Source organism: Lacerta agilis, chromosome 7, assembly GCF_009819535.1.
Source record: "Lacerta agilis isolate rLacAgi1 chromosome 7, rLacAgi1.pri, whole genome shotgun sequence".
Classification (NCBI taxonomy): Eukaryota; Metazoa; Chordata; class Lepidosauria; order Squamata; family Lacertidae; genus Lacerta; species Lacerta agilis.
The window spans coordinates 76,482,614-76,510,204 of record NC_046318.1 but is presented as its reverse complement, the minus strand read 5'-3'; the positions used below and the strand labels follow the sequence as shown (position 1 = coordinate 76,510,204).

At 44.6% G+C, this 27,591-nt stretch overlaps 4 protein-coding genes across 6 annotated transcripts; 1 reads left to right on the top strand and 3 right to left on the bottom strand.

Annotated features, from left to right (window-relative positions):
* Nucleotides 1-1,601: 1,601 nt before the first annotated feature.
* TMEM71 (transmembrane protein 71) lies at nt 1,602-26,581 on the top strand. Of its 3 annotated transcripts, none has more exons than XM_033155876.1 (8): nt 1,605-1,774; nt 16,357-16,417; nt 18,130-18,342; nt 20,050-20,213; nt 20,338-20,523; nt 23,741-23,816; nt 25,550-25,614; nt 26,417-26,581. In XM_033155876.1, the coding sequence occupies exons 1-8, from the start codon at nt 1,762-1,764 to the stop codon at nt 26,437-26,439; spliced, it is 801 nt and encodes a 266-aa protein (XP_033011767.1). In that variant the 5' UTR covers nt 1,605-1,761; the 3' UTR covers nt 26,440-26,581. The 3 variants fall into 3 exon arrangements, with proteins under 3 accessions (XP_033011769.1, XP_033011767.1, XP_033011766.1); XM_033155875.1 differs by having other exon boundaries at nt 16,354-16,417; XM_033155878.1 differs by lacking the exon at nt 23,741-23,816 and having other exon boundaries at nt 1,602-1,774; nt 16,354-16,417.
* LOC117050300 (phospholipid scramblase 1-like) lies at nt 4,942-5,789 on the bottom strand. Its single transcript, XM_033155874.1, has one exon. The coding sequence runs from the start codon at nt 5,781-5,783 to the stop codon at nt 4,962-4,964; it is 822 nt and encodes a 273-aa protein (XP_033011765.1). The 5' UTR covers nt 5,784-5,789; the 3' UTR covers nt 4,942-4,961.
* LOC117049602 (phospholipid scramblase 1-like) lies at nt 8,346-9,132 on the bottom strand. Its single transcript, XM_033154400.1, has one exon. It carries the CDS (start codon nt 9,130-9,132, stop codon nt 8,398-8,400), a length of 735 nt encoding a protein of 244 aa, XP_033010291.1. The 3' UTR covers nt 8,346-8,397.
* On the bottom strand, nt 12,195-13,300 carry LOC117050302 (phospholipid scramblase 1-like). The gene has a single exon (XM_033155879.1). The coding sequence runs from the start codon at nt 12,975-12,977 to the stop codon at nt 12,231-12,233; it is 747 nt and encodes a 248-aa protein (XP_033011770.1). The 5' UTR covers nt 12,978-13,300; the 3' UTR covers nt 12,195-12,230.
* Nucleotides 26,582-27,591: the final 1,010 nt, after the last annotated feature.

The window sequence follows — 27,591 nt, the reverse complement described above, 5'->3', positions numbered from 1 at the left end:
AACAGCTGATTTTGAGGTGGGTAAAACAAGTGAGAGATAGCCTGTGTCAATTCGGTCCAACCCTGATGCTGAAACTGATAAAGCTATTGGTTGTAGCCAACTAAGTTTTACTCTAGATGTGCCAGTATTAATGAACCCAAGTTAGTCATGCTCGTTAAATTTCAATGTGTCTACTCTTTTTTTTATTAAAAATTTATAAGATATTCCAATTAAAAGCACAAATCATTACATGGTTAAACTTTTCATACTCAATGTGTCTACTCTTAAGTAGGAGTCACACTGGCTACAACCTTAACAGTTCCACCAGACTATTCTGACTTCACTGCTAAGAAGAGCAATAGCTTTTATAAGTTTCAGTTTGTGTTTGTTTTTAATGTGGTAGCAACAGTGGACAGGTGAAAATGCCACCGCAGTTGGTGAAACAGGATTCGGCAGAATCACCAGTCACTCCTCCACCCTAAGGCAGTCGGACAACAGATAGTCTGCACCTGAAAGGACTGTGCTGCAATTGTGCTTATTTTAAAATTGCATTTAATTGGCTTGGGGTGGGGGGTGGGGATGGTGACAATGTGGAAACCCTGGAAATGTAGCAGTTTGGTAGAATTTTGGCTAAATAAAACTGTGAGCAAATGGTGTCAATAGCAGAGAAGCAGGTTGATGTGGAAGCACCCAAAGAGAAGGACACTGTTCCTTTCCTCCTGACACTGTCTGCTCTTTGTTCATCTGCATGTTTTCTAATTGCCATATGCTAATGTTGAGAGCTGGTGTTTCTGGAGTCACAATAGGGCTTGAGGAGAAATTTGATTCTGTCTGAGGGTGAATCCACCTAATTCACACTTCTTGAAGGAATGCACCAAATGAAACATCCTTCAAAATGTGCACATCTCTGGATTCTGCAATGCATTTTCCAACCATGTAACAGATACAGAAAATGTATAGGGTAGGCAAAATAGCACAGAAATGTACATATTGGAGTAGAATGCAAAACAACAACAACAACAACAACACATTATATTAGGGGAAATTGCTTGCAAAAATTTGTAAATCAATAATTTTAGGAGAAACTGACATTAAAATGCCAGTGAACTTTTTTAAAAAGAATTTGCAAATTGTGAAAAAACCAACATTAAGATTGAAAAAAGTAAAAAACTGAAATTGTCATTATTCACCCTGGGCAGCAATGAATTTTTTCTTGAGAGATGGAGGTGGGCATGAGGGAGTGACATATGGAGCAGGGCACAAGACAAAAAATGCATGCATGCATAATACCACTTTATTTCTCAGATAATCTCTCCCCTCACACCACTCTCGCTGACACCTGTTTTGATAGTAACTCATCCAAACCAGACCTTCTCTTGGACCTAGTGAACTCCTCATCTACCACCTCCCACTGTTTCTGAAATTTGTTATTTGCCAAGGACAATGCAACAAGCAAGACCCTTCTATTTATAGTTGAAGATACCTTAACATCTAAATTCTTCAGTGGGCTAATCTCTAATCTGCAACGGACTCTTCAGAAAGAATGCCTGTGAAGCTAGATTTAGCAGGAAACATGACCTCATTCTGCTTCTGTGCTTCCTATTGCACAGTCTGTTTTCAAAAGGAAACAAGCAAACTATTCAGTGCTCCTCCTGCACTTTCAAAGACCCCAGTGCTCTTTCGGCTGCAGGAAGCAAGCGCTAACAGGCACTCAACAGTTACAGTCCACAGTCTCGCCTGTTGGATGGATAAGCTGCTGGTGGAGTCTTCCCAACTGGCAACATGGCTCTTCCAGGTCTGCAAGATTTTTACCTTGTCAGATGCTTTCTTAATAGCAATATTGTAAGAAAGGGTTGCTTCAGAAGCCATTAAGATGGGAACTTTTTATCTTATCTGTAGAGAGAAAAGATTAAGCGGGATACACAAGCCGCATCAATTGCAATGCTGTACGAAAATATGTGCAGATATGTGGCAGATGTGATCAATATTTGAATAATGCGCATGTTTCTTGGGAAATAAGTCCGATTGTTTTCCGTGAGATTTACCACCAGGAAAGTGTGCACCCCAAAGCAGTTTTATGTGGTTAGCGATGTTTTCTTCTTTGGTTTTTTGGTTCTGTTCTGTTTTGGGGGTTTTTTAAGAAAGAAAAAAAAAACCTCAGCTTTCCAAGATCAGACTTTTCTCTGTCACGGTAAACTAAAGATGCTGACATGCCAAGTTAGTTTTTCTCCCCACCCCCAATCATATGACCTAGTTCCCATTGTAAATGCTTGCGGTGCTGAGTGTGCCTTGTAAAGAAAGTAGCCTGGCTGCCAGTTGAGGGGCATTGTTGGTTTAGAAATCAGTTTTACTTCTTCAGTAAGAAAGGTGATCAGAACAGGTGAAAGAGGGGAAGCAGCTGCTGCACACTTAACAAAGAGTGAACTTCACTGCTGATATTCCCATTTCTGCAGGACAGGAGACATGTCCTCTTGCTTCTGCCTGCCTTATCAGGAATTATGCCCTCCAGTTTGGCTGTTTGCAGCTCAATACTATAGGTGTCTCCTCAGAAGTAAGGCCCACTGCAGTTTATGAGACTTACTTCCTGCTCTGTGTGCCTAGGGGTAAACAACCTTAATAGTTTGTAGCTTCAAGCTTATATATTTATCTGCTTTTATATATTTTTTAGAATAATCACAGCCCACTTCAACCAGGACAATTTAAATCCGTATACAAAATGCTGGCACTGATCTTAATATGAAAATTGGAACGGGGGTGGGGGATTCCCCTCATTCTGTGCATGTTTGGTGTAAATGTGAAAAGCAAATGATTACTGGGCTTTGTTGTACAGCAATATCTGGAGGGCTACAGGTTCCCCATGTCTGAAGTATAGAATTGTTCCGATTATTGTTTTTTTAAAACAACAGGGAATCTTAGGGCACCTTAAAGACAGACAGATTTGTGATGGCATTAGCGTTTGCGAACTATGCTCCCCTTCATTCATCATGTAAACGCTATGCTCCCCTTCATTCATCATGTATCTGTTGGTGGATTGTGGTTAATAAAAGGTTATGCCCTAATTCAGGGCTGTCTGCCTCAGCGGCTCTCCTTTCAGCACCAGGTCCTTGAAAGGTGTGTGCATGTGAAATGACACTTTGAATGGAATTTCAGGCAGACCAGCTTTAGTTCTCTTCCTCCACTTCTGGTTTTTCAAGGACACAGTGCTGAAAGAAGCTGTTGCACGAGGGGACTAAGCAGCAGCCTCAGCTATCTTCTCTATAACCTGCTAAACTTAATGGGGAGCATGATAGAGGTAGGGTTGCTACCTGTCCTGTATAATGCAGGACCCTCCTGTATTGATGCAGTTTTGACCTGCATTTCAGATCTTCTCTCCCTCCCTCTCCCTCCCTCTGCCAAGTTAGGGGTCCTCTCCAAATGCATGTGCATGAAATGCTGTTTGAAAGGCTGTGCATTTAAACTCTGGGTAGCCAAGCACAGAGAGTTTTACATTTCATGTTTATGTGTGTGCGCACACACGTGTTTGTCAGGGACAAATTCCAGAGGGGCCATCCTATTAGGCTGCAATAGATTGTAATGCATTGCTTTGAAGTCTTTTCAACACCAGATGGGGGGGGGGTGGTCTGCCAATTGCCCCACCCTGCGTTTTGCCAGAACAAAGGTGGCAACCCTCGATACAGGATCACTACAAAGGCCAACAGCAGGGCTGGCACACCCAGGAGGGCTTCCTTAGACGGCAGAAACCCAAGAGGCGGCAACCTTGCAGGCGCCCTGCTACCTGCTGTAGCAGCAGCAGCAGCAGCAGCAGCAGCAGGCTTCCAGCGAGATCTCACAGAAGTCTTGCAGGATCTCATGTGCTCCGTGAGATCTTGGTGGAACCCACCGTTGTTATCATTTCGCAAGCACTGCTGTACAACCCAGGTAAGGGAGGCTGCGGCAGCGGGGGAACGCTGGCCATCAGGAGAGGAGACTGGACCACTCTGGAGGGTCCCCAAGGGAGGCACTAGGCCCCGTGCTGGGCAACTTACCTGTGGAGCCCTCAAACCTGATCCTGGGCTTGGAAATTACGTTTGCACTATGTGTGGGATCTGACTTAAGCAAAATGCCCTAAACCAAAAATAATATATTTTAGTGTTGGCGTTATATTATCCTCTTCATGGGTATGATCCCTGCCTTAACAGCCACAAGGCACTGGGACTTCCCATTTCTCACCCATGCATTGGTCCATAGGGACTTAGCTCAGCTGGTTAGAGCATGGTGCTGATAATGCCAAGGTTGCAGGTTTGATCCCCATATGGGACAGCTGCATATTCCTGCATTGTAGGGGGTTGGACTGGATGATCCTCAGGGTACCTTCCAACTCTGATTCTATGACCCTTTCGTAAACACTCCGCCTGTATGTATACCTTTAACTGTATCAAAAATTAAATAAGAATACATGTCAGTGTGTTATTAATTCTAGAGAGCCCTGATAAGCAGATAATATATGTGCCATAATTTTTTTAAAAAAAATTAAGTACTTTTAACCAGTGTTAGAAACCCAAGATATGTCGGCTAGGTGCCAAATGGCTCCTTAAACCAGGGTTACAGTTGCCAAAATGGAATGCCTAGTCGCCATTTTGGAGCCAGACAGCTCAAATGTCGTATTTTTTTTCAAGGTGACTTTTTGGTTCCTGAAATTCATTCTGATTGTGCAGATAAAACATATTGGATAGAATTCTACAGGATGTGTTGCTAGTGTGTGAAAACAGTCAAGATCCAATAATCCCCAGGCATGAGCCGCCAGATTTCGGAGGCGTCAGGTCACTTGGTCGCAAGTGGCCGATAGCCAGGTGCAAAATGCACCCAGTGACAGGCAAATTTCTAACGCTGCTTTTAACGAAATTCTCTCTTACCGACAGGCTTAATGCCCCCTTTTTTGGCAAAGCAAAAGGAGAAGGAACATGAGGGCTTTCTCCAGAGTATTTATAAGGCAGCAGCTAGACCTAACCCCAGACCCCCGTTCGCTGGTTTCCTCCTCCTCCAGCTTCAAAAAACATGAAATCGACAAGGAAGGCAGCACCAAGCATTACAGCTTTGATTTTAACATCAAGGTCCAACGGGAACTGGATCCCAAAGTTGTCAGTATCGGTGAAGAGCTCTTGCACAATGCCAGTCCAGTGCTTAGAAATCCTTCCAACAGCCGTCTGTTCATCCAGCGACAGCACCTCAAAATGAACATCTTCACAAAAGCTGCACGCTATACAGGGCCCGGTGATTTTAAGGACATCCTGTTGGAGTTCATTTTGGATAGTGAATTTAGGCAGACAGGGATCCCACGTCTGCTTAACATACCCAACGGGCGTGCCTGGAGGGGCCTGGACTTCAAGCTCTTGCAAGCAACACGGAAAAAGGCAGCAGGAGCACCGGAGAGGTCGCTGGAGCTCAATCACTTCCTGGCTCATGTTGTCCAAGATTTTGATTGTAAATGGCCGATCCATCCCACAGCAGAGTCGTGTGCAGCAGTCGGTATCCTCGGCTGCAAAGTATATCCTTTGCCCCCAAGCATTTTTTACTTCATACCTGTTGCTGGTTTCAAAGCCAATTATGATTTCCACAAGCTCAATCTTTTGCTGAATTATCATCTGATCAATCTGGCTTAAATATTCCAATCCTGGGGGACAGTTGGGAGGCGGAATTGGAGCTGGCATCCACACGACACCCTGAAGTGCCTGGCCGTGAACGGGATGAGCTCCTGGGGCATGTGGAACATATCCGTATGCTACCTGTGGTGTAGGGCCATGCTGGGGGGGTTGTTTTGGTGGCATCTCTGTGGGTTCTCATGCACCTGTTGTTTCTTGAGGAGCTAGGCCATGCTCTGAGTGTGCCTCTTTGCAGTTGGTGGGATGCCCAAGGAGGAGGAGATTGTTTTGTAAAGGCCGATCATCCAGGTGGTCTGAGCCACCACCTGGAGGCTGAAATAATGCAGCCCATACGGAGTTTTAACCACATACTATACACATCAGTGGGCCTATTGTTGAGTCATGATAGAGAGGACAATGGCAACTGCAACTATCAGTTCCGAAGCTGTACCCATGAGGCAGCGGTGAGGAATATTTCCTTCTTTTTTTTAAAGGGTCACAAAAAACAAACAAACACTTGTGGGCTGGGGCAGCCCAACCAGGCCCATTACAGTGGTACCTCGGGTTAAGAACTTAATTCGTTCTGGAGGTCCGTTCTTAACCTGAAACTGTTCTTAACCTGTTCTTAACTTTAGCTAATGGGGCCTCCCGCTGTCGCCATGCAATTTCTGTTCTCTAACTGAAGCAAAGTTCTTAACCTGAGGTACTATTTCTGGGTTAGCGGAGTCTGTAACCTGAAGCGTCAGTAACCCGAGGTACCACTGTAATAAGATTCAAAATCCCGGTTGTTGCATGCTCAGAGTCATCTCCTGTTGTGATGTGGCATGTGTCTCTGTGTGTGCCCATGTCCCTCAGATGAATCCTGGCTGCCTGCAGCAGAAAATTTTAACCTCAGGCATACCAATGTTTGGAGGGCAGGATGAATCCACAGTACCCGGGGAGCAAAGTTTAGCCCTTTTGAAAAGGCAACAACATTTAATTCATTGCATGATACGGATATCAAATCCAAACTCCTCCTCCTCCTCCTCTTCTTCTTCTTCAAGCAGCCTTCTCAATGAGGTTTCCTTCTTGCTTTGGTTCCTCCCTCTTCTTCTCAGCCAAACACACTCTCACCTTTCTCCTCCAGCCTCCGTTTTGTACAGCATTCAGATTCCTCTCCTCTGTCGCTCCCTCCATTCCACACTTGGCTTGTATTCCTCCATCTCCCTCTATTGCTTTGGATCATCTGCGTCCTCTTCTGATAACACCAGGAGGTTCAATATCCTGTGGCTATTTTCTCTCCATGCCTCCCTAGTCTCATGACACAGCTCTCCACTGCTGCAAGCCAGCTTCTGGGTTGGGCTGCAACATCCTGAATCTTGCCACAGAGATAGAAAAAAGCTACCACACCCACTAAGGTCTGCTGCTGCTCCAGACTCTCATGGGTACTAGCAACCAACGCTACATATTTTTGAAGGGGAAGCTATATTCTTAGAAATGAAGGTTTGGGCAGGTAACATTGAAAGGGGGTCCAGATGTGGCCCATAGGCTGTGGGAGTTACCTACCCCAGCTGTATGAGAAAGAAATACAGAAGTTAGATAGGGATCTTCCATAGATGAGCGCAGGGGGCATGCCAGAAAACCAAAATATGCACCTGCTGTCACACAATTTTGCCGCTTCAGAGGAGTTTGGATCGAGAGCTACTTACTAATGCGTCTTTTGTTAAGTTGTGGCAGTTGTCATTGCCAACAGGAGACAGTGGCAAGGAAAGACTTGTAAAGTAGTTCCTGCCTTGCCTAAGAAGTCCTGCAAAAAATCATTTATTGTTTCTGTTTTATCCAGATTGGAAGCCAGATTTAACATTACACCACAGCCCAAGACTGTTGCCTGCTGAGGACCTGAAGGAAAACAAGCCAGGTTCAGCCACTGTGAGCTTTTAAAAATAAGTGATTGAACTATATGACTAGGATAGTATGTACCATTGTGAAGGTGACTGAAGTTGTTCATCTGCTTCCATTATGGAAGAGGCTGGAAAACCCTCTGGTTATATGTGGATATACAGCACTGCAGCCTCTCTTTGTGGCAATTTATGGTGAAAGAGAGAGAAACCCAGGTAGAGACTGAGAGGCGCAGGGTGGTAATAAAGTCAGAGAATTGTAGAGTTGGAAGGGACTGTGAGGTCCATCTAGTCCAACCCCAGGCAATGCAGGAATCTCCTCTAGATCATACATGACAGGTGGCCATCCAAACTTTGCTTAAACTGTCTGAACCATCAAGACAGTTCTTCCTGATGTTTAGTCAGAATCATCTCCTTTCTTGTAACTTGAATCCATTGGCTCAGGTCCTACCCTCCTGAACTTCCCTAATGGCAATTGAAATAGAAGAGGCACCCACATTCTCACCAAACCCAACACTTCCCAGACACATATTGAAAACACAGTGGCACTCCACACACAGCCAGCTAGTCAATAATAACCATACAGAAATACTAACAGATCTGACAATTGATGCCAAGGGACAAGAGACTAGGAGGTACCTTCTGCATAGATATGCCAGGTGTGACTCATACACAGAAAAATACATACATTTAATTGTATTTTTAAAAAGTGTTTCCATTTCAATGCATTATGAATTCTAAAGGAGCACCCATAAATTGGAATGTCCCATCACTATAGGTGCAAGAGCTGCAGCCGCAATTCAAAAATAAGTAGTTTTAACAAGAAGCCCTCCTATTAACCAGCTTAACACTCCATCTTAGCAAAGGAAAAGTAGAAGTAGCAAGATGACGGCATTTCTTCGAAGCAGCTTCCAGCTCTATTGTCAGACCCAAGTTCTCTGCTGCCCTCTTCCTGCACATTCAAAGAACATGAAATCCACGAGGAAGCAGGCCCCCAGCAGGACAGCTTTCATTCTAACGTCAAGGTCAAACGAGAACTGGACTCCAAAGTTGTCAGTATCAGGGAAGGCCTCTTGCAGAAAGCCAGTCCAGTGCTTAGAAATCCTTCCAACCTTGGTCTCCCCGTCCAACGACATCACCTCAAAGTTCATATCTTGACACAAGCTGCACAGTACACAGGGCCCGACAATTTTAAGGACATCCTGTTGTGCCGCATTTTGGATTGCAAATTTAGGCAGAAAGGGGTGCCACGTCTGCTTAATATACCCCACAGGGGTGCCTGGAGGGACCTGGACTTCAAGCTCTTGCAAGCAGCAAGGATACCAACAGCTGGAGCACCGGAGAGGTCGCTGGAGCTCAATTACTTCCTGGCCCACATGGTCCATGATTTTTACTGTAAATGGGCATGCCGCTCCACAGCAGTTTCGTGCCCAGTGGTCCGTTTCCTCAGCTGCAACATATATCCTTTGCCCCCAGCCATTTTTTATTTCGTATTTGTTGCAATTTTCAAAGGCCATTATTATTTCCAGAAGCTCAATCTGCTGGTGAATGACTATTTGATCCAAGTGACTTAAATATTCTAATCCGGGAGGACAGTTGAGAGCTGGAACGGTTGTCCGCATCCAGGTTACAGTCTGGGGGACGCAAACGTCAGCCATTTTTAGCTTACAACAAGATGGGGAAGATCCATAAACTCCGGGATAACCTTGCTTTATGTTCATCAACTCTCCTGGAAAAAGTAGCTGAGCGCTGTTCTGCTCACTGTGTCCATGCGTTCTCACTGGTCTGGGGCCAGCTTTTCTAACTGCTTTGGGGGAGTGTTTTTGTAGCATTTTTGTGGGTCTGTGTTCATCTGTTTCTTTGGGAGCCATGCCATGCTCTCATTGTGCCTCTTCGCCGTTACTGGGCTCAGGTTGCTGCCCAAGGAGGTGGTATTTATTTATGTATTTATTTATTTTGCAACAGAGGACCGTTCGAAGGATGCGAGTCTCCAACCAGGAGGCTGGAATGATACTGCACATATGCAAGTTGAACTAAGTTCTAAACATCCTATTGTTGAGTCACAGTGGTTGTGTGGACAATGAACTCCCCCAGAAGTCTTAGGGTTCTCCAGAACCACACCAGAAATCACTGGGAAGCAAAGCAGGCAGCATCCCATCACCCCCTTCCCAAATCTGTGCCTTGGGGCCAACTTCAGATGGAGGGGTCTTTGTGACGTTCCAGTGTTTGCATATAATAATGTGTGTACTGTACATTGATAGCAAATTAGGCGATATTGTAATAGTGGTAAGTATAATAATAGAATTAAGGTAATGTTAGATAGGGAAGGGGAGAGAGTGAGCTGGAAAGGTGAAGGATGATTGGCTAAGAATCTGAATGCGAGGGAGGAGACAGTTGAGAGTCGGAAGTTTAGCCAGTTGGGATATGAAGCAGGGTTGGCTGCATGAGTATAGGAGCAGCCACTACACTGGAAATAAACCACTACACTGGAAATAAAGCAACAGATAAGATGCAGGCATACATAATGCTTATGTACACAAAATCACCATCATTATCTTATATATGTATTTATACCTCACCTGACAGGGACTCTAGGATGCTTTTAGAGAAGAGTAAACCACTAAAAACATAGAACATTAAAACACAATTTAAAATGATAGCATTAAAACTATCTGTCTGTCTGTCTGTCTGTCTGTCTATCTATCTCAAAACATACAGCCCTTTCATTAACAGCAGTCAGTTCCTAAAAGCCAGAGTTGGTACAAGAATTGTCTTCACCTGTCGGCAGAAGGACAACAAGGAGGGAGGGAATTTAGCTCCTCTAGGGAGTTCCAAATTTGTCTGGGAGGAGCCACCACCAAGAAGGCCCTCTCTCGCATCCCTACCAAGTGTGCCTGTGAGTGTGGTGGTACTGAGAGAACGGCACCTCCCCCGCAAAAAATAATTCAAAACGTGGGGAGGTTCATATGTGGGAATGCGGTCTTTCAGATAGCTTGGACATAAGACATGTAGGGTTGCATAGGTCATAACCAGCATTTGTATTGTGCCCAGAAACAGACTGGTAGCTAGTGAAGCAGTTATAGCAAGAGTCATCTACTCCCTGTATCTAGCCCTGGTCAACAATCTAGGCTGCAGCTCTTTGAGCCAACTGAAGTTTCTGACCACTTTTCAAAGGCAGTTCGATGTAGAGCTCATTACAATAATCCAAATGAGGTGTAACTTAGCCATGTGTCACCGTGGCCAATAATTTAGTGTTCATTTAGTAAAACAGTTGTGTTACTACTATACATGCCTCCTTGGCTATGTGAGGGGTGAAGCATTCACTTCAGAGTGATCTATGGTGGCAGCAGGAATAAAAAGAGGCATTTAGTGCATCACCCAGTGAAGTCCCAGATCAAAGCTGTACATCTTTAATAAAGTGGGAAGGTGGTCCAGCGGTGTGTGAGCAGAGCCAGAGCATTTCAGAGTAATGGGGTGGGGGACAACAAAATATGGCAGTCTCATGCTAAGGCAGAAGATTTATGGACCATTGCACTACCACCACATTATTGGCTTTTGCTTCTGTGTTGATACTGCACTGAGTACCTGGTTGGACAAAGCTGGACCACAGCCTCCGCTCCCAGCTCACCCACCTAGGTCTCGGTGATAAATGCCAGATCAGCTTCCCCTTGCATTATCAAATCATGGATGAATGAGTTATTATGAACAGGCTTGGCATTCAATAACAGAACACTTAGGCTTGGAAACTGGTTTGGTAGTAGAGCAACCAGAAACTTGAGACTCCAGGGGAAAGCAGAATGGGGAACCATGCAGAAACCCCTGGCATCCTGTATTTCAAAGAAATCCTCTTTCCCCCTCTGCCGTACCTTACTGAAATAGAACAAACACCCACACTCTCACCAAGCCCAACACTTCTCAGACACATGTTGAACACTCAAAGGCACTCCACACACAACCAGGTGCTCAGTAAAACCCACACAGCAATACTAACAGGTCTTCCAATAATCCATAATGTGGGACATTGGGCTCAGAGGCATAACAATACCAGGCATGACTCCTCTCTCCCTCCTCCCTCTATATTCACACACATGTCTTGCATTAAAAAAATGCAATAAAAAGCAGCCTGCATTTCAATGTGCCATTAATTCTAGAGCAGTACCCACAAGTAAGAATATTCTACCTCTATAGATGCAAGAACTGCAGCAACAACACAAAAAACTGTCAGGATATTATTACAAGCCGAGCTGCAAAAGCTGCAGCAGCGAGGCCAGCATGACTGTGTCTGTTTTTATCCTGTGGGAAAGCTACCAGTTCTACCAGCTTTCTCACACACGTGATGTTTTTGTACTGTACTATTGTACTTTCCTTTCGTTTCTGGCTCAGAGATGCTGGGCACCCTAATGCACAGCTCTGACTTACTGAGCTTGCAAGCAGAGACATACTCTGCATTTTATCTGCAATAAAGTAGTTTTTAGCCTTAATGGCTTGTGTGTGTTGTTCTTCACTCTGGGGAACAATCACATATTATCAATGTGCCCCTGGACTCGAGTAGCCAGGAGGGCACGCAGGCTTCGTCCCTACCTGGGGGGGTCAGTCTCACAACTTGCCCCCGCGGGACGTTTCATAACAAAAACATCCTGGTTTCAACAAACAAAAAAACCCTCTTGTGAGCATGCTTAAGACTCCATCTTGGCAAAGCAAAAACAGAAGAAACCAGAGGACATTCTCCAAGGCATTTATAAGGCAGTAGCCTGACCTAACCCCAGACCCCCATTCGCTGTCGGCCTCCTCCCGTAGATTCAAAAAACATGAAATCCACGAGGAAGCAGGCACCCAGCAGGACAGCTTTCATTCTAACATCAAGGTCCAACGGGAACTGGACTCCAAAGTTGTCAGTATCGGTGAAGGCCTCTTTCAGAAAGCCAGTCCAGTGCTTAGAAATCCTTCCAACTGCTGTCTGCTCATCCAGTGACAGCACCTCAAAATGAATATCTTGGCACAAGCTGCACACTATACAGGGCCCGGTGATTTTAAGGACATCCTGATGGAGTTCATTTTGGATGGTGAATTTAGGCAGATAGGGGTGCCACGTCTGCTTAATATACCCAATGGGTGTTCCTGGAGGGGCATGGACTTCAAGCTCTTGCAAACAGCAAGGATACAAGCAGCTGGAGCACCGGAGAGGTCGCTGGACCTCAATCACTTCCTGGCCCACGTTGTCGATGATTTTAATTGTAAATGGCCGCAATGGTCCACAGCAGTTTCGTGTGAGGCAGTCGGTATCCTCAAACGCCGAGTAAACCATTTGCCCCCAAGCATTTTTCACTTCATACTTGTTGCTGGTTTCAAAGCCAATTATGATTTCCAGAAGCTCAATCTTTTGCTGAATTATCATCTGATCAATCTGGCTTAAATATTCCAATCCTGGGGGACAGTTGGGAAGTGGAGGTGGAGCTGGCATCCAAGTCATAGGATGTTCATATCTTGGACCTGGGGGACCCATAAGCTCCTTGAGGACGCTGGGGTGTGTTCATTAGCGGTCCTGGATAATGTGGCCCAGGGGCTTGTTGACTGTCCCATCCTGAATTGCCTGTGGTGTAGGACCAGTTTGTCTATGAGCTTGCGGGGGGAATTGTCTTGGTGGCATTTCTGTGAGTCTGTAAACATCTGTTTCATTGGGAGCTATGTTGTTCTCTCAATGCACTGTTTCACAGTTACTGGGCTCAGGTTGCTGCTAAGCAAAGGGGGAATGGTTTTTTGAAGGAGGACCATTCAGATGATGTGAGCCTCCTCCTGCAGATTGAAATGGTATAGCCCATACACAAGTTGAACTAAACATCCATGGGCCTGTTGTTGAGTCACAATGGTTGCAACTGTCACTGTCCTCTGTCGATCCTTAAGCTGGACCTATTTTTTATTTTTTTATTGAAGATTTTCTTGGTTTACAAAGTGTGTGTAATGTCTCTCATATTTTTCCATAAAACATTTTTACAGATCAATTTTAGTTGTTGAGACATTAGGGAGAAGGTGGGGAGAAGGAAGTTGGTGGGATGGGTGGGAGGGTGGGGTGGGGAGATGATATTTCTATTTTCCTTAATATATGTAGGATTTGGTATCAGCGTCGCTTGTGTTGGTTCTCTGTTGTTTGCTTGTGTTTCTTTGGCGGTGAGAGGTTGCGATTGGCGTAGGGTTTGATTGTTCATTTGTGGTTGGCTGTGGTGGTCTTTGGTTTCCTGTGTGAGTGGGGTGGGTGGGTGTTTTGGATCAGGTTAGCCATATTGATTTGTATGCTGTCGGTAGATTTTTGTCATTGTCTTGTTGGGCTGTGTGTGCGATGAAGGGGGACCATACGGGGGTGAAGGTGTCTTCTTCTGTTTGTCCCCGTGCTAATTTTAGGTTGCTGGTTAATTTTTCTAGTAGTGCTGTTTCCCATACTACTTGGTACCATTGGTCCATGTTGACTCCTGACAGGTCTTTCCAGTGTCTGGTTATGATGTTTCTGGTTGCTGAGAGTAGATGGATTATGAGTTCCTTAAGCTGGACCTATGAGGCAGTACCAAGGAATTTCTCTCTCTCTCTCTCTCTCTCTCTCTCTCTCTCTCTCACACACACACACACACACACACATACACAAATGTTTTCATCCATTATAAACATCAAGTAAACAAATAATGATTTGAATGAAACACTACGTGTCAAATTAAAGGTACCTGATTTCCCTCAGGCTTGCAAATGAATAACTGATTTCCCTCTGGCTAGCATGGTTACAACCATTAATTAGTAAACACTGTGTAAATGTTTGCAAAGTAATCATTTAGCACCGTAGTGTGGATCAACAATGCAATCCATCAGATGATTTGCCCATAATATGACTGTTAATCTACATTTGGCATTGCTAATTAAACTGTTTGGGTTTTGCAGAAAGCAAGCCCCACTGGCACAGGAAAGAAGTAGCTGAGAAAAATCACAACTTATTGCAAATGTAAGCTGGAGATGTGTGTATGTGTGTGCATTATGCCTATTTATGGATTATGTAACACCACTCATGCAAATGGGGTGTGATGGCCTGGGAGTCAGACTCAGATGCTGAACCTGAGGGACCCCAGCCTGCACAGGATTCCCCGCCTCCAGAACCAGCTGAGCCGGGGCCAGGGCCTGAGCCTGAAGGATCCCCACCTGTGCTGGATCCCCAGGTGCAGGCATCAGCAGAGTCTGCTCTGCCTCCTGATGGGAGGGAGGACCCATTGCCTGCAGGTGCTCCACTCCCAGCCTCTTCAGAGGAAGCTGAGGCAGCCCCTGGGTCCAGTAACCCACCAGCCTCTCCTGAGCTGCAGAGGCTCAGGGCAGAGAGGCGAAGAGAGCTAAGTGCGTACAGGAGGAGTGCTCGCCTCCAGGCCCGGAGGAGAGGCGAGTCTCCGGAGGATCGGGGCCGCCCTAAGCATAGGGCCAGATAAAAGCCAGGCAGACCCAGCCCAAGTTGCGTGAGCAACTTAGTTGCGAGCGTATGCTCAACCTGCAACCTTGTGCCTGCACCTGCCTTGGACCTTGACCTGCTCCCTGCCTCGCTCCCTGCTGGACTGACCTCCTTTGGAACCTTAGACCCAGGATTGGACTTGGACCTCGCTTCACGGACAAACCCCTGGGGCCAGCACATGGGGTTTTACAGAGTAGAAAAGAGAGGCTGAACTATAACATGGTACCCACTAATTTGCAAATAATTTGGGGGTCATCTTGGGCCAGAAACTATTTAGGGTGCATTGCATACTTTTATACCATCCAACAAACTGGTCCACCAACCCTCTTCCAGGAGCTCCTGCTTTTGGAGGTTAGGTGGATAACTACTAGAGAAAGACCTTCTCTGTGGTGGCACCCAAATTACCCACAAGAAGCTGCCTTATATTATGTCAGACCATTGGTCCATCTAGCTCAGTATCCTCCATTGGTTCAACTGGTGAGTCACCAGGACCCACTACTAGATTGCAACTTGATATAAGGTGAGGCACAGCAGTAGTACTGCCACCTTGGCAAACATACGGTAAAAATAATAATAATGTTTTGACTAAAGGTAGGGCCCAGATGTGAAAATGTTGAAGACTCTGTTGAAGACACTGACTCTCCAGATTTTCCTATAGGTCTCCCTTTCCAGCTCCACCTGGAGATGCCAAGGATTGAACCTGGGACTTCCTGCAGATGAACCATGGCCCTACCTGTATCTACCTAACACCTCCTTTGGCATCTTTTAGGCACAAGCCATCCCTACCCTGCTCTGGATGGCTGTTGGAGTACAATCCTAAACATGCCTACTCAATCAGAAGTGACCTTCATTGAATTGACCTTGCCTTATGAAAGGTGCACGGCTGGTCCTTCTACCTAAATGAGAGGGAGATAGATAACACATATATTTCATGTGCATAATACAGGTGAAACTCGAAAAAATTAGAATATCATGCAAAGGTTCATTTCTTTCAGTAATTCAACTTAAAAGGTGAAACTAACAAATGAGATAGACTCATGACATGCAAAGCGAGATATGTCAATCCTTTATTTGTTATAATTGTGATGATTATGGCGTACAGCTGATGAGAAGCCCAAATTAACAATTTCAACTTTGGGGTTCTCATCAGCTGTGTGGCATAATCATCACAGTTATAACAAGCAAAGGCTTGGCATATCTCGCTTTGCATGTCATGAATCTATCTCACATATTAAACTCCAGTAGCTAATGAAAACAATTGCTTACATCAATGGACTTTTCCATGATATTCTAATTTTTCGAGTTTCACCTGTATGTGCGAAAGGATATATGGCTTCAGCTATGCATCTTGTCCCTGAGGAACAAATCACAACTGACCATTCTACTTATCTGCTCTCTGCTTTAGCAGGTTCTCCACTGCTTGAAAAGGAGCCCAAGAAGAAGGTGGCATCAGAACTCATCACACCCAGGTTACTTATACATTTTTATATCACCAGTGTACAACAGTACTAGAGATGGTACGCTAAATCCACATGTTGCCCCTCCATATTTTCCCTGGGCCAGATCAAATGTTGCATTCTCCTGCTCATGGCTGCTACCAAAAAGCCATTTCCTATGCTGGTCACTAACATGTTGGGAGGGCGGGCAGGCGGGCGGTGGGATGTAATGTTTAAATGTATGCATTGGGAAAAGTAATGTTTCACTCATGCATATGCCATGCTGTGCATGGATAACATATACTGCATGGCAAAAAAGCTGTCTTTTGCAGTAGTGGAGCCTGAGCTTTGCAACTTCCTCCCACAGAGATCCACCTTTTGTTGTTGTTTAGTCGTTTAGTCGTGTCCGACTCTTTGTGACCCCATGGACTGGAACACGCCAGGCACTCCTGTCCTCCACTGCCTCCCGCAGTTTGGTCAAACTCATATTGGTAGCTTTGAGAACACTGTCCAAACATCTCGTCCTCTGTTGTCCCCTTCCCCTTGTGCCCTCAATCTTTCCCAACACCAGAGTCTTTTCCAGGGAGTCTTCTCTTCTCATGAGGTGGCCAAAGTATTGGAGCCTCAGCTTCAGGATCTGTCCTTCCAGTGAGCACTCAGGGCTGATTTCCTTCAGAATGGATAGGTTTGATCTTCTTGCAGTCCATGGGACTCTCAAGAGTCTCCTCCAGCACCATAGTTCAAAAGCATCAATTATTTGGTGATCAGCCTTCTTTATGGTCCAGCTCTCAGTTCCATACATTACTACTGGGAAAACCATAGCTTTAACTATACGGACCTTTGTCGGCAAGGTGATTTCTCTGCTTTTTAAGATCTACCTAGCACCATGTAAAGACCTGTGAACTCACCCAAGTCTTGGATGTGGTAGGATGCCAGGTGGAATGCTTTTTGTGGCTGTGATTACTTGCCTAGTTTTATGCTGTTATCTTTTATGTTGTGTGTATCTTATTGATACCTACTTCGGAATTGTTGCTTGAAATGAAAGAGCAGGTAAGAAACATTTAAAATAAATAATGGATGCTGTGGGGTTGGGGTATTTCTAGGTGGTTTGGACAATGTAGAACAAGTTAGAGCCACTTGATTGCTCGAGGAAGCAGGGATGAATGGGTAGCTCCACGTCTAGTCTGTGTCAATTTTGCACGCGTTTATTCCTTCTATCCCGTTTCTACATTAATACACAATTTTTTAAAACCTACATGGAAATCCATACTCATATTTTTAGCATGGTTGTCTCATTTTTTTGATATATTTTAACCAAAAATACCTGTTTTTGTACATTCTAGTACACTTTGAACCCATAACTATTTTGCTAAATTTTGGGAAAGCATGTAGGATAATTTTGTTTGCCCTGGACATGATAAACCCTTAGAAATATCATGTGTATGTTGGAATGTAATTATACATGCCTTAGCATAGATACCAGATAAAAGTAAGGTCACTGATCCATCCAGCTCAGAACTCTCCACATCAGAGGTAGGGAGCCTGTGGCCCTCCAGAAGTTGCTAAATGTTTATATATTTTCTGTATAAATAAGTAACTATAAATCTGTTTGCTGTAAATGTTCCACAAGGCTTCTTGTTGCACTAACTGCAACAGATCAACAGAACTACCTGCTCTGGAACTTGCTGTCTTGTGGTCTTCTGTCAGATGTCTGAGTAACAGGGTTTTTGCTATTATTGTCACAGATGCACAGATGCTTTTCTGGACCACGAGACCTCCTACGAATGTTGTTCCACCAACCCCTGCACAGGCTGTGTCTTGGCTTGCCGCAGGAGCCCTCGGCTTCTTACTAACGGCTACTACTTACTCACAGAGGACAGTTTTCTGTCTGATGAAGACGGCAACATCACGCTGAGTCTATCCCAAACAAGTGTTACCTATAAAGAGAAATTAGTTAGGTAAATGTGACCTCGTATTTAAGTTCTATTGGAGAAGCAAGTGCCTTCCACACATTCTGCAAGACTATTGTTACTGAGTCCTGTTCAGTTATTTTCATGCACCATCTCCCTCCTTATAGGAGGCCTTATCAAAGGAACCAGCGACTATACAAACCAGTCTATGAGTTCACTGTTTCTGTCTGCTGCCTCTGGTAGCTTGTTGAGAATCTATATTCTTTACAAAAGTGCGGATTGGGAGTGGATAACCTTTTTCAACCTGAGCAACGTCCGCTCATAATTAGCCGTCTAGGGTCACATGCCAGTGGCAGAAGAGGCCAGAGGAAAAATTGAGTGGGGCCCAGGGCAAAATAGTGTGTGACTTCTACCAATGTACAACAAGCTACATTCCAGGCACACAAAAGTCAGAGGTTTCAACATACAGACATGCACATCTTTTGTATCCAGGAAAGAAAGAGATACAGTCACAGCTCAGTGACAATGATAATACCGGTAAAACACTTGAGGAAGACCCAGAACAGGGGTTTGGGCTGAAGAGAAGTGGGCATGGCGTGGGGATTGTTCCAAGGGCAACAAAGAGAGCACTGGAGGGCTGCATTTGGCCAACACATCTGAGGTTCTCCACCCATGGTGCAGATTCCCAAGAGATAAATCTTGGTTCTCCGCTCTGAATCATGTTGCTGTTGATAACAATGATAATTCACCATCAGTAACTGGACAGTGCTTTGCAAAAGCCATTAAAAATAGAGACCTCTGGTTTCACCTTAGATCGTATAAATCTTTCGCCTTTTACTAAAAATAGAGACCTCTCCGCCAAGGAGCTTACAACCTAAATTCTGTCAGGGAATATTATTATTATTAGTAGTAGTAGTAGTAGTACCCTGCCCATCTGGCTGGGTTTCCGCAGCCACTCTGGGCGGCTTCCAACAAAGATTAAAAATACATTAAAATGTCACACATTAAAAACTTCCCTAAACAGGGCTGCCTTCAGATGTCTTCTAAATGTCAGGTAGTTGTTTATCTTTGACATCTGATGGAAGGGCGTTCCACAGGGCAGGCGCCACTACCGAGAAGGCCCTCTGCCTGGTTCCCTGTAATGAGGGAACCGCCAGAAGGCCCTTGGAGCTGGATCTCAGTGTCCGGGCAGAACGATGGGGGTGGAGACACTCCTTCAAGTATACTGGGCCGAGACCATTTAGGGCTTTAAAGGTCAGCACCAATACTTTGAAATGTGCTCAGAAACGTACTGGGAGCCAATGTAGGACTTTCAGGACCGGTGTTATATAGTCTCGGCGGATGCTCCCAGTCACCAGTCTAGCTGCAGCCTTCTGGATTAGTTGCAGTTTCCGGGTCACCTTCAAAGGTAGCCCCACGTAGAGCGCATTGCAGTAGTCCAAGCGAGAAATAACTATAGCATGCACCACTCTGGCGAGACAGTCCGTGGGCAGGTAGGGTCTCAGCCTGCATACCAGATGGATCTGGTAGACGGCTGCCTTAGATACAGAATTGAAAACAAGAAAGAAAGAAAGAAAGAAAGAAAGAAAGAAAGAAAGGTAGGTGAGAGTAGCAGAATATGCGTAAAACTTAATTACATGTAAGTTAAGTACTTAGTTTCCATTACAGATGAGAACTTAATGGGTTAAGTGCTTCATAGGCATTTGTAGAAGATCATTTTTGTACTAATGTTCTGGTTTATTTTTTTTGTGCCAGAATATTTCGGAGAAGAAAGAGAATCCGACGATCCCTTGCTAGTTTGTTCAGTATTGGAGCCTCTAAATCATGGTTGAACAGTACCACTATTGACTTACCTCATGTAGAGGATGCTTGGTTTGATGGAGACATGAAGGGGGACACCAATGAATATTATGACACTGGTGAGCATTGACTTTACTCATGAAAGGTTGCAGCTATTCTAATAGGTATTGTACTTAAAAGAAGACCTGTGACAAGGCACAAAACATCTGTGCTTACGATATGTTTTTTTTTTTTTTTTTACAGGTACCGTTGATACTGCTTTCAACTGCAAAGCCCGAAGGGCAGAGAGACACAGTCTGGTACAAAAGAAGCCCTCTTCTTCGAAAGATGCAACTTGGACAAAACCAAGAAAAGAGCAGCATTATTCACCTACTTGTATCTTTCCCCCAGCAGAAGAGTACTTCTATGAAAAATCTTTGGACTGTTCAAGTGAGTTAAGCCCTTCTCTGTGTTACACAGCTGTTTATGAAATGCCTTTCCTTGTACGAAATATCCTGGGTTTTAAGATTGGCATGGGAGGTTCTGCCTGTCATGCCTTTGATGACTGCAGCTCGTGGGGCTGCCAGATGAAACAGAACCTTGTCAGTGGTGGCACCTCAGCTGTGGAACTCTCTCCCAGTGCAGATCTGGTTGTCCCATATGTTGGGCTCATTCTTGCAGACATTTGGTACATACAGTGGTACCTTGGGTTAAGAACTTAATTCGTTCTGGAGGTTCGTTCTTAACCTGAAACTGTTCTTAACCTGGGGTACCACTTTAGCTAATGGGGCCTCCCGCTGCTGTCATGCCGCTGCCACGCAATTTCTGTTCTCATCCTGAAGCAAAGTTCTTAACCCGAAGTAGTATTTCTGGATTAGTGGAGTCTGTAACCTGAAGAGTCTGTAACCTGAGGTACCACTGTACTTGACATCGTGTTATCTGCCTCTTATTATCTGCTTATCTGCTGACCATTATGGTGTATTTTGTGTTTGTGCTTTTAGAACTGGGATTTTAACTATTTTTTATTTGTGGTTTTTATGAAGGTTGTCAGCCACACTATGTTCCGTTGTGAGGAAGAGCAGGATAAAAGGGAAATAAATCCACAGTCCCACTGGTGATCATTAGAAAGAAACAAAACGAGCAGAAGTTGCCAGGAAGATGCTCTTTCGTTATTATTTTTTAAAAAGCCCAAGAACATAGTAACAGTAGCTAAGATGAATACTTTGAATACATCCTCTAACATCTGTCATGTCTTATTTGGTGGGCTTTAAACAAAATCAGGAGGATTAAATCAGCTTAATTATGGCCTAATTCTCCATTTACATTATTATGGCTCCAGGAATGTCTCAGAGCCCTGCAATATGTAACCTCATTTATACAAATGTTTTGGTGCACTGTTCATTCCCTATCAGCCATTCTTTACCGAGGCCTCGCCTGTACTAGGTGTTTTGTGCTGGTCAAGCTGTGATCTAGTTAGGAACAGGTCTTCTGTATTAAAGCTAGCATGGCACTGGAAATTTCTCCTTCATTCTTTCCAATCCTTCTTCGTTGATTCATGAGAAAAAAAGCTGCATTCAAACATCTGCAGCCTTTTCAGGCGCCCATGCTACAGTTCAAGCCCAGGGGAAGATATCATGAAAACTCCTTGTGGAGAAGTGGCATTAAGGGGTGAAAGGGACCATGGCTAGATGGCAGAGCACATTTTCATAGAATCCTAAGACTGTAGAGTTGAAAGGGATCCAGACGGTTACCTAGTCCAACCCCATGCAATGCAGGAACCAGAGTTTTGGGTGCAGGAGCTCCTAGGTTCAGTCCCCGGCATCTCCAGGCAAAAGGGACAGGCATCATGAGATAGGAAACACCTCTTGCCCAAGACCCTGGAAGGCTGCAACCAGTCAAGAGTAGACAGCACTGGGTAGACAGGGATGTGGACAGGCTGCTTGGACGAGTGAAACCAACCACCTGTCTCCTTGATCCTTGCCCATCCTGGCTTATAAAAGCTAGCCGGGAGGGGCTGGGCGATGGGCTGCGCGGGGTGGTGAATGCTTCCCTCTGTGAGGGAGCCTTCCCAGCCCCGCTGAAAGAGGCGGTCATTAAACCGCTTCTTAAAAAAACATCTTTAGACCCGGCCAATATGGCCAACTATCGCCCAGTCTCAAATCTACCATTCTTGGGCAAGGTGATTGAGAGGGTGGTTGCTGAACAACTCCAGGCACGCCTGGAAGAAGCGGACCATTTGGATCCCTTCCAATCGGGATTCAGGCCTCACCATGGGACTGAAACCGCCTTGGTCGCGCTGGTCGATGATCTCCGGCGGGCTAGGGACAAAGGTGAGAGCTGTTTCCTAGTTCTGCTGGATCTCTCAGCGGCCTTTGACACCATCGACCATAACATCCTTCTAGACCGGCTAGAGGGGTTGGGAGCTGGAGGCACTGTTATACAGTGGTTCCGCTCCTTCCTCCTGGGCCGTGTTCAGAAAGTGGTGGTGGGGGATGAGTGTTCAGACCCCTGGGCTCTCACTTGTGGGGTGCCTCAGGGTTCTGTCCTCTCCCCCATGCTTTTTAATATCTATATGAAGCCGCTGGGAGAGATCATCAGGGGGTTTGGGCTGGGTGTTCATCAGTATGCGGATGATACCCAGCTCTACCTCTCTTTCAAATCAGAACCAGTGAAGGCCGTGAAGGTCCTGTGTGAGTGCCTGGAGGCGGTTGGAGGATGGATGGCGGCTAACAGATTGAGGTTGAATCCTGACAAGACAGAAGTACTGTTCTTGGGGGACAGGAGGAGGGCAGGTGTGGAGGATTCCCTGGTCCTGAATGGGGTAACTGTGCCCCTGAAGGACCAGGTGCGCAGCCTGGGAGTCATTTTGGACTCACAGCTGTCCATGGAAGCGCAGGTTAATTCTGTATCCAGGGCAGCTGTCTACCAGCTCCACCTGGTACGCAGGCTGAGACCCTACCTGCCCACGGACTGTCTCACCAAAGTGGTGCATGCTCTGGTTATCTCCCGCTTGGACTACTGCAATGCGCTCTATGTGGGGCTGCCTTTGAAGGTGACCCGGAAACTGCAATTAATCCAAAATGCGGCAGCTAGACTGGTGACTGGGAGTGGCCGCCGAGACCACATAACACCGGTCCTGAGAGATCTGCATTGGCTCCCAGTACGTTTCCGAGCACAATTCAAAGTGTTGGTGCTGACCTTTAAAGCCCTAAACGGCCTCGGTCCTGTATACCTGAAGGAGCGTCTCCACCCCCATCATTCAGCCCGGACACTGAGATCCAGCGCCGAGGGCCTTCTGTCTGTTCCCTCACTGCGAGAAGCAAAACTACAGGGAACCAGGCAGAGGGCCTTCTCGGTAGTGGCGCCCGCCCTGTGGAACGCCCTCCCATCACAGGTCAGGGAAATAAACAACTACCTGACATTCAGAAAAAACCTGAAGGCAGCCCTTTTTAGGGAAGTTTTTAATGTTTGATATTGTTGTATTTGGTTTCTGTTGGAAGCCGCCCAGAGTGGCTGGGGAAATCCAGCCAGATGGGCGGGGTACAAATAATAAATATTATTATTAAATATTATTATTAGACAAATAGCCTGTGGCCTCCTGTTATCGGAAAGGTGACGTTCTTGCAATAACTGTTTCTCTCTCTCTGTTTTTGTGTGTTCTAAATAGAGCCTTTTACAGTAAGCCACGACCTCTGCCCAGTTATTGTGCTCTCCATGTGTTTGATCATTTCTCTCTGCGTAAGGTAAATCTGAATGTCTTTTTATATATAGCAGCACTTTCATCTATAATGCATTCAAAGAGTTTTTCAAAGAAGCTATATAAGCTGTCCTTTGGCAAATCATGTGACCAGATATGGGAGCTCATGGGTCCTTTGGACTAACAGCAGCCTCTTGGTTCTGTTGCATGGAAAATTAAGGCAGGCTTCAAAATCAGTTTGTGAAATGATATTACAGTGTTGCTCTAGTTTAGGTTGAGCTTTTTTAAAAAAAACAACAACAACAACAAATACTAATGAGAGGCGTAACCCAGATGACCACCCACTTTCTATTTAGCCATATAACAGAAAACTGATCTCCAAGGCGAGCCAAATGAAAGCTGTTTTGGTGCCCACTTACGAACTAGTGACCAGGGTGAATTTCTGGGAGAGATTTGGAGAATGCCAAGCTGGGTGTTATCTTGGCTTCTGGTGTGAAAAGCCACCAGTTTAGCCTGACCTTGTTGACAGGCTCTTGAGTTCATGGTTGGAGGATGAATGAAACACACAGCTGTCAGTACTCTGCAGATCTCCCTGCCTGATTTAATATTAAGATGACATAGAAATGAATTAATTATATTTGCATTGACTATTGACTATTTAATCCTTTCCTGCTTTGAGCCTTTTGATCCATCCTGTTTTATTAATATTCAATAAATATGTTTATAATAAAAGACTAAAATAAGGAGAGGTCTGTGGTGGGAATATAGTGGGAGGACACTATCTTTTTGAGTGGGTTTGCACTTAAGTGAATTAGATGAAACTGGAAGAGGCCTCTGGGTAGGGAGAGGACTCAGCCATAGAGAAGCTGTGGCTTCCTTTAACATAGACTCCTCATTCTGTACGTACTTCATAAACTTTACCTTATGTATAGGGACAACCTGGATTCTGAAAGTTATTAATGTAAGGACAACACACTAGGGAATTGCTATCTCTCGGGTAGGACATCTCTTGTCTCTGACAATGTGCAAGACTTTGAGGGGCTTCTCAAATTGAATTGTTGTCATATACAGTAAGCCCACAACTAATGCAAAGATTGCATTCTGGGGGATCACACCTAAGGGCAAAATTGTGTATAGTCAAAACACATAGTGTGCAATAGCAGGTAGGATTGAGAAAGTCTTTTTTCCTTGGACGCCTGCCCCCATTCCCCCTTTTTAATTTTTCTATATTTTTTTGCCAAGTGATTAAAGCTGAATATGCACAAGTTAAATGCACATAGGTTGCGGGCTTAGTGTAATACCAAAGTAAATGGTGGTGTGAATAAAGTGGGCTTGCAGGGTCCCATGCTCAAATCCAAATAGGGTTTGAGGTCAAAACTGTTTTGAATGTCAAGAAAAGCATATGGAGAATTCATTTGAATTTGGGCACAGTTCCTTACCCCACAAACAAATAGTCCCCACACAATCTTACTTTAATTTATAGTCCATTCTAATTCAATTACACTGTAGCTTAAATTTGAATTTTAGCAATGTTGTGCATTTTTTAAATGATTTGCAAACTGCTTAGAAGTCGCCTGGACATTTAACCAGAATATAAACAAATAAATAAAGAAGTGTGCATGCACACGAAAGCTCATACCAAGAACAAACTTAGTTGGTCTCTAAGGTGCTACTAGAAGGATTTTTTTTATTTTTTGTTTTGTTTTGACTATGGCAGACCAACATGGCTAACTACCTGTAAGATTAAGATGTGATTTATGTTGATTCTTGTCATTTCAGATTCTTTTTGGGAGGACTGTTTACAACTCTGCTGAGCTTCTTGCTGTTGATCATCGTTTTAATTTGTAAGCAAAAAATAAAAATAAATGTTTATCCTTGCTACATGTCAGATGATTCCTACATTGCAGGGGTTTGGACTAGATGACCCTTGGGATCCCTTCCAACTCTACATTTCTATGATTTGTGGGATTGAGGGTTCCACCCAGACTTCCTTTTGGCCACATTTCTAGGCACAGGGCCAGGCTTTAAAAGCTCTGTGCCTGAGTGGTTTTCTTTTTGCCCTGGTGCTTTTACACAGGAAAACCCCCATTTTACCGCTGAATTGGAGCAAATGGCAAAGGGCTTCCCCATGGATTGCCACTTGCCATTCAGTGGTAAAATGTGGGTTTTCCCAGGGAAAGTGCTGGGACAACAAACCAACCAACCAACCACGGGTATGGAGCTTTAAAGCACAGACCCACACCTGGAAAGTGTGGTACAAAAGTCTGCATGAGTCCTGACTTGAGTTACCTAATTCTTCTGAAAACCAAGTGTGTGCTGTGCCCATTAAGCAATCACCATAATCATCTATATTTTATTTATTAATAAAACACCAAAAGTTAGAATAGGTTTATGAACCCATTTTGAAGTGCTATTTCATACCTATTTCACTGCTGATTTGGACTGCATAATAATTTCTTAACCAAGACATAAAACTTATCTAATCAAATTTACCAAGATGCTTATTTCCATTAACTTACAGACTGCTGCATGACTAGGAGTCAACATGCCTAAATGATTGTGTCTTAAGTTATATTGACAAATGTGAGAATGTTAGATGGTTTTCAGCTGTGTAATACTTTTCATTCTTTCCCCTTCTTCTATCAGGTTCACTGGCACTTTTGTACTAGTCCCTTCGTGGGACCACCTGTCAGTTCATGCGACCTACGGGGAATAATCATCCTTTCCCTTCAGAATCTTATTTGTTTCCACATTCTTCTGGAATCCTTGCCTAAGCTACCTGTAGGAACATCTGCAATTTTTTGTTTGTTTGTTTTTGTTTTTAAACCGCATGCCTTCAAGCTACACCAAGGACACAGATGAAAAAGCATTTTTCTACTTGCACTTTTGATGTGCTTTCGAACTGCTAGGTGGGCAGGAGCTGGGACCGAGCAATAGGAGCTCACCCCGTCGCGGGGATTCGAACCGCCAACCTTTTGACCCATGACCCAATATGCACCCTATTTGCTGATCAAACTGCTAATCTCGGAAAGAATGGAGTGCCTGAGCAATGAATGGATGCTGTTAGCAAACTAGCCTCATCCTATAGCTATGTGTGCATTGCATGGGAAAGACAGTCAGTGACCTTTAAGAAATGCTTGCCCACTATTTCTGATGTTCTTGTTGGGGAACCCAGAGAGGCTTCCCCACACAACAGTTTGAAAACTGAGGCCCTCCCTTAATCCAGTGCAGGACTGTTTGTTTGCCAGTTTATCAGTCAACAGGATAAGTCCAAACTGATTTTATGAAAGGTTCATGTTTGATGACCTGCATCCAGTTTTCCAAACTGGGTTGGGAGTGGATATGGGGAAACTCAAGTTCAGACTTCCCACTGGAGGGCCTAGAGGTACCATTGTCTCTTTCAGAATATGCCTACCTTGCATGGCTGTTGTGAGGATAAAGCACCACTCTGAGTTACTTGGAGGAAAGGCAGGCTGTAAATAACTCAGTAAATTAGAATAAATGATGTCATGCATTCAGTCCAGCTGTGCCACTCACTCTAATCCCCTGCACTATAAATTTCTTGGTCAAGAAATTTCAGGATTTTTGTATCATTTGTGCACCTTTCTTACTTGCAATACTGTATAAACTACAATAAGAGCAAATCGCCACATTTCAGTGATATTTATCATCAAGGCACCTAATCCTGAAACCTATACTGTACTTGTCTTTGAACACATATTTTACAATAAAGTTTTTGATGCACATTAGTGCAATTATCATTATTTTTATGTTGCAGATACACTTGTTATTTTGAAATCTGAAGTATTCATTTGTGAAGA